The 12,178-nt window shown below is 40.5% G+C and overlaps 1 protein-coding gene across 3 annotated transcripts in view; it reads left to right on the forward strand.

Moving 5' to 3' along the window:
* KIF5C (kinesin family member 5C) overlaps positions 1–12,178 on the forward strand; it is a 166,498-nt gene that overhangs the window by 104,889 nt on the left and 49,431 nt on the right. For all 3 annotated transcript variants that reach the window (XM_043505111.1, XM_038422343.2, XM_043505112.1), the window contains exons 16-21: positions 1,163–1,351; positions 3,517–3,634; positions 5,069–5,145; positions 8,853–8,962; positions 9,990–10,091; positions 11,905–11,965. In XM_043505111.1, coding sequence (XP_043361046.1) covers positions 1,163–1,351; positions 3,517–3,634; positions 5,069–5,145; positions 8,853–8,962; positions 9,990–10,091; positions 11,905–11,965 — 657 coding nt within the window. The remainder of the gene's footprint in view (positions 1–1,162; positions 1,352–3,516; positions 3,635–5,068; positions 5,146–8,852; positions 8,963–9,989; positions 10,092–11,904; positions 11,966–12,178) is intronic.

Consider the following 12,178-nt stretch of genomic DNA (forward strand, 5'->3'; position numbering starts at 1 on the left):
TGCACTTGCTTCTCTCTCACTGAGGTCAATGGGATTTGCAAGTGCTCAGTTCCTCTCTGATTACAAAGGACATGATCCATATTTATCTGGCAATGTGTTTCTTATGAAACATCCTGCATCATTATTTCCTGGAGTATGAACTGTTCATTTAAGAGGTGCTAGAAGGCATGTTTGGGTATGGGAGGGAAAGAAAATCCATGCTTGCTGAGGAATTCCTTGCTCAATGAATGGTGAGAAAATTGGGCACCTGGAATTCTAAAGTGAGCTGTAGCTCACAAAAGCTTATGCTCAAATTTGTTAGTCTCTAAGGTGCCACAAGTCCTCCTTTTCTTTTTATGGAATTCTGCTGTTATCATTGGATTCCACAGGTTCTGAATGTTCCTTAGTGTATTAGTTGATATTAAAATATCTGATGATTCTGGAAATCTAGCTGTTGCAATTTCAAAATAAGCAATATTTAAATAAACTGTCATGCCATTTCAGTTTTCAGCTGATACAAATAGCCAGTAAATCTAGGGCTGATATAAGACTACAGGGAGCTCTGTCCAAATTAATATGATCTGGAAGTTCTTTTTAACCATTTTTTTTTTCCAGTAGCAGAAGAGTGAATCTTGCATAAGATGTTACAGCAACCCCTGGTGGCCATGTAATTGTATATGAAATTATATTAAAGGGTACAATACTTGAAAATAGATGCTTACCATTTAGTGGAGGCTTTGTACTAATTAAGAAGCCAGGGCTTTACAGGACAGTTTTCAATGTAAACAAGTAGCAATTGAGGGTGCTTTATAATGTTGCTTTAAAAAGGGAGGTTCATGGCCTCTCCAGCAGCATAGGAAAACTCTTCTGCAATTAAGGCAAGTGTTCTAAATTATTCCCACTTTTAATGTTGGATCAGTGGTTATAATCTGAGCAGGAAGACTTAATTTTGGGCCTTTGTCTGACTTTTATCCATGAAGTTTCTGAGAAGTTGAGTGATACGACATCTTGGAATGTAAATGGAAAAAAATCCGAGCTGGTATACCCAGGACTTGTGAGTTCTGCTGTGTATTACTGAGATCTCCCTAGCTCTAGACAACTGGTTCACTAGTAGAAAGTTTTCTACATTGGCTATTTTCTTTTATAAGCATGTATTAAGCAATGCAATTCTTTGTGTGTTTAGTTAGCAGATGTGAATGGGGTAATTGAGGAGGAGTTCACTATGGCACGGCTGTACATCAGTAAGATGAAGTCTGAGGTGAAATCTCTGATGAACCGCAGCAAGCAGCTGGAGAGTGCCCAGATAGACTCCAACAGGAAGATGAATGCCAGTGAGAGGGAACTTGCAGCCTGCCAGCTTCTCATCTCACAAGTATGCCTCTTTCCTCCTCCTCCTCCTCCTCCTCTCTTTTTGGCATAAGTCTCACTGATTTATCCTCTTCTTCATTGAAATTTCCTGCCTCCACCCCCAACCTTCTTAAACATGCTATTTCTCAGTGATGAGAGCATGCCTGCTTGGCTGTAGATTTCTGTCGCCCTCATACTGTAAAGTACAGCTTATCCACACATGCTGAAGAAACAACTTTATTTCTGCAACTCTATACCTTTTAACACTGTGCCTTTAACTTAAAAAATGACATGCAAATGAAATTAACAAATATCCAGCTCATTCGTAAAACATGCCTGGAGAGGCATTCATTCCATTAGCAGATCTACAGTATGGTATATGAAATGATACTGTTAAAACTATGGAGAATGGTACCATATAATTCTGAGCAGCAGGGTTTCCTTGTGGCTGTTGTGTGACCAGAAAAAGAGCTTGGAGGATTCCCCTCTGGGTCAGACTTTTTGTGATCCTAAAGGGGAAAAAAGGAAAGGAAATGTGCTAAATACCAGCTACTGCCAATATGGTGGGGTTTTGTTGATTCCACATGGTCATCTCCATGTTCCCTGATTGTCGGGAGGGATTGTGAGTCCACCACTTGTAATTTACTGGCACTTAGTCTGAAAAAAACTGGAGTTTATCATTAAAATATATGTAGGGACAGGCCCAGTTTTGCAGTTGCTTTGGCTCTCCAAGGCATTGAACTTGCTGTAGATCTTGATAAGGAAAGGCAGAAGTTGTAACATGCTTCTAAATGTTCCAGAAAGACATCAGACCAATTTGTGACTGGATAGATCATTTGTTCAGAAATGTGAAATGAACCATGCACATGAATGATCTGATCCCAGGGCTTTTTTTTTTTTTTTTAAATCAATGAAATTCTATACCGGAGTCTGGTAATACTTAAGTTACATAGCACTTTTCATGTCCAAAGCACTTAACAAATGTTACCTAATTATTCCCCTCAACACCCCTGTAAAGATAGAGAATCTGAGGCAAAAAGGTTAAGTGACTTGCCAGAGGCCGTTGAATGAGGCAGGATCAGAAGTGGGAGTGGAACTCACTACTGTGCTGAGACTGATGGTCCATATCTCTGTTTTGGCATTTCAATGCTTTTAATGCCATGTGGAAAAGAATCAGATTAATTCTTTCAAGCCTGTGAACTTTTTTTCTTGTCATTTTGGGAGCCCTGTGAATAAGACCATGCTGAGGCTCTCTCTGTATTTAAGCCTACAAGGAAACTTAGTAACAGTTAACAGAGGTGTGGACTGTTAAATTGAGCCCTTAAAATTGAATATCTCTGCCATATGTTGCTCTAATTCCCCAGTTTGGGGAATGAGTATTCCAAACACTTCTTGTCAAACTTAGAAAGACTGTCACCATGATAGATATGGAATTTGACATGTACTTTTCATGGAGAACTCAGTCCTGAGAGGTGCTGAACTCTTTCAACTTCCATTAAGGTTAGGAGGTACTTGGCACCTTTCAAGCTTTTGTCCTTAATGCGGAAATATAATGTGAACTCAAAAATCTAGATGACTTCTTCATGCTGAGGCAGGTCTTCTTAAAATGAAATGATCTCATCAGTAGAACTGTAATAGCTCCCACACAGGCCCCTCTTAACTCAGAAATTAGGAATAGAATTTGTTTCAAAATAAAATATATTTTGTTCTTTTTACTTTTGAAATGTCAGCTGCTATTTTTATTAATTAAAGTGACCTTTCTTGTTTAAAGAAAGATGTGCTAACAAAAAATAGGAGCAAATGATCAGTGTTGCTATTGACCAACACATCTGGTTTCCTAGCAGTACAGCTTGAGATGCCCAGGAAGCTACTCAATTATATATTCCATCCTAATGTTAAGTGAATTTGACTTTAAAATATTGCTGCTGTTCGATAACAAGCTGGTCCTGCATTCCATCTGGTATTGTGGAAATCCCTGTCATGCTGCATAGTATTAACCATAGGCCGCAAAGAATTAAGATTGTGTTGGTGTTGCATCTATCTTAGATCCTGTACAGCACATGCTCCTAGTAAGTAGCTTTGGATGCAGAGAGCTTTCACACGTCCCTAATCTTTATAGGAAGAAAGCACCTGATTTTCTAAATTACAAACTTTACCAGTTATATCTGCTTACTGTTCACTTTTTTAAAGCATGAAGCAAAGATCAAGTCCCTTACAGATTACATGCAAAATATGGAACAGAAGAGAAGGCACCTAGAAGAGTCACAAGACTCGCTTAATGAAGAGCTGGCCAAGTTGCGTGCTCAAGGTACTGTACTTAAAATAGGGTAATTAATTGTGGGGGGGCCTCTAGTCATAGACTTTTTGCCTCTACAGGCTAGAAAATTGAGTTCTGTCCAACTGGCACATTGGCAACCTTCTGGGGATCCTGCATTTTGTTGTGGCTTTCCTTGCAAATCACGGTTGCCCCTGCCCACCTGCCATTAATTCCTCCCATTACTAGAAGGATGACATGGCTGAGCCAGATTGGATAGTCAGGATTTTAATTCGTTTGCCTAATCCTAGGCATTGCTCGGGGTCTCTTTGAAGCAAAAGAAAACTCTGAAGAGGCTGCATGGATGTTACTATTGGAAAACCTGAATGTGAAAAACTTGACAATAAATGATTTCCTCCATCCTCCTAATAAATTGTCCTGCATGCTTAGTATTCAGTCCTAGGACAGTACAATTCAGTCACTGTCACACAGTTCAGTGACTTGCAGTACACACTGTGCTTGTTAGGAAACTCAAAGTTAAGCCACAGCAGCCTAGTTCATGCTGTGGAAGCAGCATCAGGCCCTCCATGGTATTGTAATATTCTTGGAGTCCAGTCCAGCTGGAATAAGCCCTCTAGTTGCTGATCCATACAAGCCCTGTGGGTTGCCTGCTCTACAACTGGGGAGACTGCTCATTGTTTGATCCTGGGCGAAATGTTCCTTTCCTAGCTGCTGTGGTATATCCTTCAAATACATGGGCTTCATTTTAGGATTGCAAATTAGGTTTTTGTGACAACATATGCAAAATTTATTGAAAGAGCAATTCTCTCTAGTGTCCTTAAGCCTCTGTAGCACACACTGCCACAATGGGTCCTGATTTCCACCATACACCTGCCAACCAGAACATCACCCCATATTCCTTGTCGGGGGTCCTTTCGGACTCCAGGAGCAGCAGGCTGTATCAGAGAATTCATTATTTAACGTTCTGGCAAGTTTTGGCTCCACCTTCAGGCTTCCCCATCTATTCCTAGGGGTAAGTGTGGCATCAGATGCTTTGGATCCTCTGAAAAGGTAGAAGAAAAGGATGGAAGTCACCATGGCCTAAGGAGAGTGGGAAGGGTCACAAGTAGACATCAGGATGCTGGGAATGGGGAGGAGTTGTAGGCATATGGAGGGGGTATAACCTGGTGATAAGTGGAGAAGGTGATGGATGGGTTATCCAAATGTCACTTCACATAGAGCCCTGCATAGCCATATGTGAGTCTTTTTCAACAAATGACTGTTAGTATGCCCATTTATTTTGTTACCATTAAAAACATATCAGAGATAGGTAGTATGTGATATTCCTGAAGTGAGTGCAGAAGTTCTGTCTGCTTCTGGAAAGAAAAAGCTGTTGTAGTGATTTTTTTTTTTTAATGGTCTCAGATTCAGTGTGTCGAGTAAGTCTCTGGTTAATTCTTAACTTTTTTTTAAAAAAACTATTAACAGAAAAAATGCATGAAGTCAGCTTCCAGGATAAAGAGAAGGAGCATCTGACCCTGCTTCAGGATGCAGAGGAAATGAAGGTAGCATGGGCAGGCCACAATTATAGATTGTTTCTCACCAAGAACACTTGTCATTGACAATTAGGTCCAAATTCTGCTTTCAGATGCACACATGATGCCCAATAATTTTTAACAAACCTTTACAATCTATCAGAGCCATTAACTTCCATTAGGAAACCTACATGCCACATAGGAGTGACTTTCCCAATTTGAAAGGGAAGAGCTTGACAATGTTAAGTCACGTTAGTAAAGCTCTGGGGGTGGGGTGGGGGGAGTACGTTATAGCCAAAATATTGGAGGTGGATGGTTTGGAAGTTGAGCTAACTTCAAAAGATGAAAAGATTCAGTTGAAAGATTTGTACAAATTTTAATTTAAAAGGTTTTAGTAAATCCACTTCTTCATTTGAACCCAGGAAAGAAATTCAATGCCTAATATGTTTTAGAGTGGTTGCTGTGTTAGTCTGTATCAGCAAAAATAAGGAGGAATCCTTGTGGCACCTAGAATAACAAATTTATCTGGGCATAAGGTTTTGTGGGTTAGAATCCACTTCATCGGATGCATGGAGTGAAAATACAGGAGCAGATATAAATACATGAAAGGATTGGGGTTGCTTTACCAAGTATGAGGTCAGTCTAACAAGATAAATCAATTTAACAGCAGGATACCAAGGGAAGAAAAATAACTTTTTGAAGTGGTAAGAGAGTGGCCCATTACAGTCAGTATTGGGGAAATTTAAGTTTAAGTTTTGTAATGACTCTACCACTCCCAGTCTCTATTCAGGCCTAATCTGATGGTATCCACTTTGGAAATTTAATTCCAGTTCTGCAGCTTCACGTTGGAGTCTGTTTTTGAAGTTTTTTTGTCAAAGAATTGCCACTTTTGGGTCTGTTATTGAGTAACTAGAAAGATTGAAGTGTTCTCCTACTGGTTTTTGAATGTTATGATTCCTGATGTCAGATTTGTGTCCATTTATTCTTTTGCATAGACACTGTCCGGTTTGGCCAATGTACATGGCAGAGGAGCATTGCTGGCATATGATGGCATATCACATTGGTAGATGTGCAGGTGAATGGTGTGGCTGATGTGGTTAGGTCCTATGATGATGGTGTCCCTTGACTAGAAAGTGGACAGAGTTGACACTGGGGTTTGTAGCAGGGTTTGGTTCCTGGGTTGGTGTTTTTGTTGTGTGGTGTGTAGTTGCTGGTGAGTATTTGATTCAGGTTGGGGGGCTGTCTGTAAGTGAGGAATGGCCTGTCTCCCAAGGTCTGTGAGAGTGAGGGATCATCCTTCAGGATAGGTTGTAGTTCCTTGATGCTGCACTGGAGAGATTTTAGTTGGGGGCAGCTAGTGGCATTCTGTTACTTTCTTTTTTGGGCCTGTCTTATAATAGGTGACTCTCGGTACCCTTCTGGCTCTGTCAGTCTGGTACCCTTCTGGCTCTGTCAGTCTGTTTCTTCACTTCACCAGGTGGGTATTCCAGGTTTAAGAAAGCTTGATAGAGATACTGTAGGTGTTTGTCTCTGTCTGAGGAATCGGAGCAAATGCAGTTGTATCTTAGAGCTTGGCTGTAGACAATGGCTTGTGTGATGTGGTCTGGATGAAAGCTGGAGGCATGTAGGTAAGTACAGCGGTCAGTAGGTTTCTGGTATAGGGTGGTGTTTGTGACCATCGCTTATTAGCACTGTAGTGCCTAAGAAGTGGATCTCTTGTGTGGATTGGTCCAGGCTGAGGTTGATGGTAGAATGGAAATCGTTGAAATCTTGGTGGAATTCCTCAAGGACCTCCTTCCCATGGGTCCAGATGATGAAGATGTCATCAATGTAGCGCAAGTAGAGTAGGGGTGTAGGGGGACCAAGTAGCGTTGTTCAAAGTCAGCCATAAAAATCTTAGCATACTGAGGGGCCATGCGAGTACCCATAGCAGTCCCACTGACCTTGAAAGTATAAATTGTCCCCAAATCTGAAATAGTTGTGGGTAAGGACAAAGTCACCAAGTTCAGCCACCAGGTTTGCCGTGACATTATCGGGGATACTGTTCCTGACGGCTTGTAGTCCATCTTTGTGTGGAATGTTTGTGTAGAGAGCTTCTACATCCATAGTGGCCAGGATGGTGTTTTCTGGAAGATTACCAAAGGATTGTAGTTTCCTCAGGAAGTCAGTGGTGTCTCGAAGATAGCTGGGAGTGCTGGTAGCGTAGGACATGAGGAGAGAGTCCACGTAGCCAGATAATCCTGCTGTCAGGGTGCCAATGCCTGAGATAATGGGGCATCCAGGATTCCTAGGTTTATGGATTTTGGGTAGCAAGTAGAATACCCCTGGTTGGGTCTCTAAGGGTTTGTCAGTGTCGATTTGTTCCTGTGTTTCTTTAGGGAGTTTCTTGAGCAGATGGTGTAGTTTCTTTTGGTAACCCTCAGTGGAGTCAGAGGGTAGTGGCCTATAGAATGTGATGTCAGAGTGTTGTCTAGCAGCCTCTTGTTCATGTTCCGACATGTTCGTGATGACTACAGCACCTCCTTTGTTAAACTGACCTCATACTTAGTAAAGCACCCCCATCCTTTCATGTATTTATACCTCCTCCTGTATTTTAACTCCATGCATCTGATGAAATGGGTTCTAACCCACAAAAGCGTATGCCCAAATAAACTAGTTAGTCTCTAAGGTGCCACAATGCCTAATATAGCACTCGTAAGGAAACCATTTCCAATTACCTACACACACACAAAAATGAGCCTGATTTACCTCTGCATTACTTCAGTTTAATACCAGTGGAAATCTATTGAAGTAAATTAGTTAAGTGGTGAATCAGGCCTTGTGGATCAATGTGATTTTTATACTGGAATTGAATAAGAAAAGACCAGATCATATTTAAACAATTGCCCAATCATCTGGAAAGAACGTTGAGTACCTCCTCCTCAGAATGACCTAATGAATTATAAAGCCAACACATATTTTCTGATATTTATTCCTGTTTGCAAGTAGAATGCAAGGAGGAAATATTAAGCAATAATGTAGAGAACTGGTACTTTTTTTTTTATGAGGATTACAGTTTGTGTGAAGTGGGGGGGGGGTATCCTGTATTTAACAGGGATAGTAACTGATCTTCAAGAATTTGACCTCTGATTCAAAAACCTAAATTAATCATTAAATTAAATAGCCATGCAGAATTATTCCATGGCTGGTGTGAGGAAAAAAATCCTATGCAACGTCAAACCAAAAAGAGAATAAAAATGTAGCTTTCCAAAGTACTTGAAATATCTTTAGCTTAAGGAGATCAGCAGTAGTGTCACGGGTAAGCTGCTTCCCCCCCCCCCCCCCCTTTGGGTGTTCTTCATCTGCACAACTAAAGCAGTAAAAAGTTTTTTTTTTTTTCTGGTAAACAGATGGGTACAATGGTATAGAAGATGGCAGGAGCAACTGTAATTCTTGGGGTATGCTTAGTAACACACACGTGGCATCTTCCTGTACATGTTCCTTGCAAAACCACAGAAAGAGAAATCGGGGCTTCCCCCCATAAGACAGATGCATCGTCATGAATCAAGCACTTGGTCCGAGAGATGGTACCGCTGTCTATGTAAATCAGTATATTGAGTAAAGTTCTGCTGTGATTTAGTTTTTAAATCTAAAACTATAGGTTTGACATAGCTCATATGTACAGAAAAGAAAGGATTAGGCATTAGCAAAAGCAGATAAACTATTGAAATACACTATTTCTGTTTTTCAAACTGCAGAAAGCACTGGAGCAACAGATGGAGAGTCACAGGGAAGCCCACCAGAAACAGCTGTCCAGGCTACGAGATGAGATTGAAGAGAAGCAGAAAATCATTGATGAAATCAGAGAGTATGCTTGCTCATTGTTTTCCTGTCATTTTAGCCCTTTTCTATTCTGTTCTAATGACATTGTTCTTCCATCCATACCTATGTATCTGAAGAGTTCTACTAGCACTAGCTGGCCTTAGAAACCAGCATGTACAGGTACCTATATAACTATTCTGTACTGATTTGAAGATAAAGGGATAGAAAAGTACAGAATATTATGAATTAAACTATCCTTTTCCTTATTTTATATGTACTTCAATAAAAAGACTTGTGGAAGGGAGGAAGAAAGACAGAATAATGTTATGCCTAAAGGCTTATACATAATAGAAATAGTGGATGAGAACAAATTGGAAAAATAAAGACTCTGAACACGTGTCATGGTCACTGGTCCTGCCACAGCCTTTCTGGTTCTTCAAACAACTACTAGCCAGTAAACTCCAGCTGCTTCCTTACAGTTACAGTACTTGGGATGTTTTTTCTTGGCATCACCAGTTTTGGTATATATTGGTTAATGAAGTACCCTGAAAACATACTGAAGCCAAGTCTGTACTTCTAGTGCACGATTCTACACTGGAATTCTTTCTCAATAGAATTATGATGTAAAGTACAGTGTGGGGCACTGAGCTTCTTACTGCTATATCCTTGGTTCTATAAATAGTTAATTAAATCTGTCTCATCCCAATGTAATGCTCATATTTTCCACTGCATTTATAAAAGAGATGAGGCACGATAATAGGAGAATGATAAATGTGAAAACAGAAAAGTTTTGGAAGTACAGGTTGTGCCCTTGAGGTATAAAAAGAGTATGTGGAGGGAGGGGACAAGAGATGTTTGTATGTTTGTTTTTTTTTTTTCCCCCAGATATTTAAATGAGGGCTTTGACTCCAGTTAATGATCCTTCATGGTTAGTGTAAATACAAGAATCTCTCAGCGGAACTGCAGGTTCATTCTCTGTGGGTAACTCTGTTCTGGATGTGAAGGTTTCTCTAAGTATTTTACCTACAATGGTCTATATCAAGCTGGATAGGTTTCTCCCCTTCTCATTTCAGTATGAACCAGAAGCTGCAATTGGAACAAGAGAAATTGAGCTCTGATTATGATAAATTGAAAATAGAAGATCAGGAAAGAGAAATGAAACTGGAAAAGCTCATGTAAGTTTGCAGTCTTCTTCTCTGATCTCTTTAAGCTTTGTTTTTTGTATATTGTCATACTTATGGGCTAGCTGCACCTCTGATCCTTTTCTGATTTCTTTGAGTGCACCTGCTCAGGTGATAGGCCTTACCTGGCTTGGGGTGAAATCACACAATTCTTCCATTCTTAGATTGTTACCCTTTGTATACCAGCCGCTTAGGATGGTACTGGCCTAGGATTTGTGGGGCATGAGTTCAGTTCCCTGTTCTGCCAACAGACTTCTTGTGTGACCTTGGGCAAGTCACTTTGCCTGTCTTGCCTCATTTGCCCATTTGTAAAATGTGGATAATAGCACTTGCCCATTTCCCAGAAGTGTTGTGAGGATAAATACACTAAAGACTGAGGTGCTTGGATACTATGGGAATGGAGAAGGCTATATAGATACCACAGAAGATGGAATATCACTCAGCAGATCCAATTGGGTTTCAGGGACAAGTGACATAGCCCTGGTCTACACTGGGGGAGGGGGATCGACCTAAGATATGCAACTTCAGCCATGTGAATAGCGTAGCTGAAGTCGGCATATCTTAGGTCAACATACCTGGCCGTGAGGATGATGGCGAGTCAACCGCTGCCGCTCCCCTGCCTCTTGCGAGCTGGACAGAACCACAGTGAAAGAGAAATGGAGAGGCCCAGAATAGCCTATAGTACATTCTGGAGTCGACGGGAAGCATGTTCGGGGATCGATTTATCAGGTCTAGACAAGACGCAATAAATCGATCCCCGATAGATAGATCACTACCCACCAATCTGGCGGCTAGTGAAGACCTGCCCATAGTGACCAACAACCTTCTTAAAACAAAGCATTTTTAACAACTGGATCAAAACATTAGAGAAAAATGGATTTTAAGTCAACAACATGTAAACATGTTTATCTTACCTAAAGTATTACCATCCCGTAATGGCAACTGAGGCAGGCCTAGCTTCTTCAGACACCTGCACAGTCTGAGTATGTCTGTCTGGTTTCCCCCTTTACACCTTCAAGAGAGTCCTTTTTAACTCTACAAGGATTCTTTGTTCTCCAGGAGGCTACTTAAGTCTTGGCCAGCTTTGAACCATCCTGGTCAGACCAGTTCTGTAGGTTGTCCAGGACCATGCCAGAGTCACCAGAACTAATATTTATGGTGTTGTCCCTTAACGACTCTTAAGTGGAAGCTGACCATCTTGAGCCATGTCTTCCTTCTTGCCCGACTCATCCCAGATTGTCTCCTAGTGAGAAGCATTTACACCAAAATACCCATACAGAAGACACCATCCCAATAACCAGGCTAACCTACAAATTATAGGGCACACCATATTGGTGATGTCATTGTTGTTTTTTGTTTTGGTATATTCAAAAATAAGTTTTTCAGAGCTCGGTTTTGTTACCTTGTGCAAGGAGATATACTGAAAATGTCTTGCTCATTTCAAGATTGCAGATTGGCTTATTGTACTGTAAAAACAAACAATCCACCACTAAGAAAACTGACTAGTTGTTTATTTGGGCTCTTTCTCAGACTTCCCTGAAAATATAGAAGATTAAATTTTCAAATACAGTTACAAGAGATCTATGTAAAAATGGAGATGGTGGCTCAGACATTACTGCTGAAAAAATCTGCATGTATGTGTGCAGCTGAGTAATTGCACATGCAAACAGGCAGATGTGCAATTTACTCAGATGTGCAAATGTTCCACCCAAATCTGAAAACTTTTACTGATGCTATTCTGTTTTCATGTTTTTATTTTCATGATTTCGGTTTGTTGTTTGGCTTACATAATGGTCTCTCTTTTTAGACTGCTTAATGATAAAAGGGAACAAGCAAGAGAAGATCTTAAAGGGCTGGAGGAAACTGTGGTATGTTATAACTAAAACATCAGCTTTTTTGCAAGGGCTTACGCAATGATTTGTTGCCAGCCTTTTTATGTGTGCTTGTTGCCTACAGTGTTTTTGCAAGAAAATGACTAGTTTAGGTGAGAAATAAGTTTTTAAAAGTAGTATATTTCCAAACTGTCTTGGTGTTGAACTTGATTTGAATAAGTTTAGGATCTGAACCAACCCACTTTTTTG

Source organism: Dermochelys coriacea, chromosome 11, assembly GCF_009764565.3.
Source record: "Dermochelys coriacea isolate rDerCor1 chromosome 11, rDerCor1.pri.v4, whole genome shotgun sequence".
In the NCBI taxonomy this organism is placed as follows: domain Eukaryota; kingdom Metazoa; phylum Chordata; order Testudines; family Dermochelyidae; genus Dermochelys; species Dermochelys coriacea.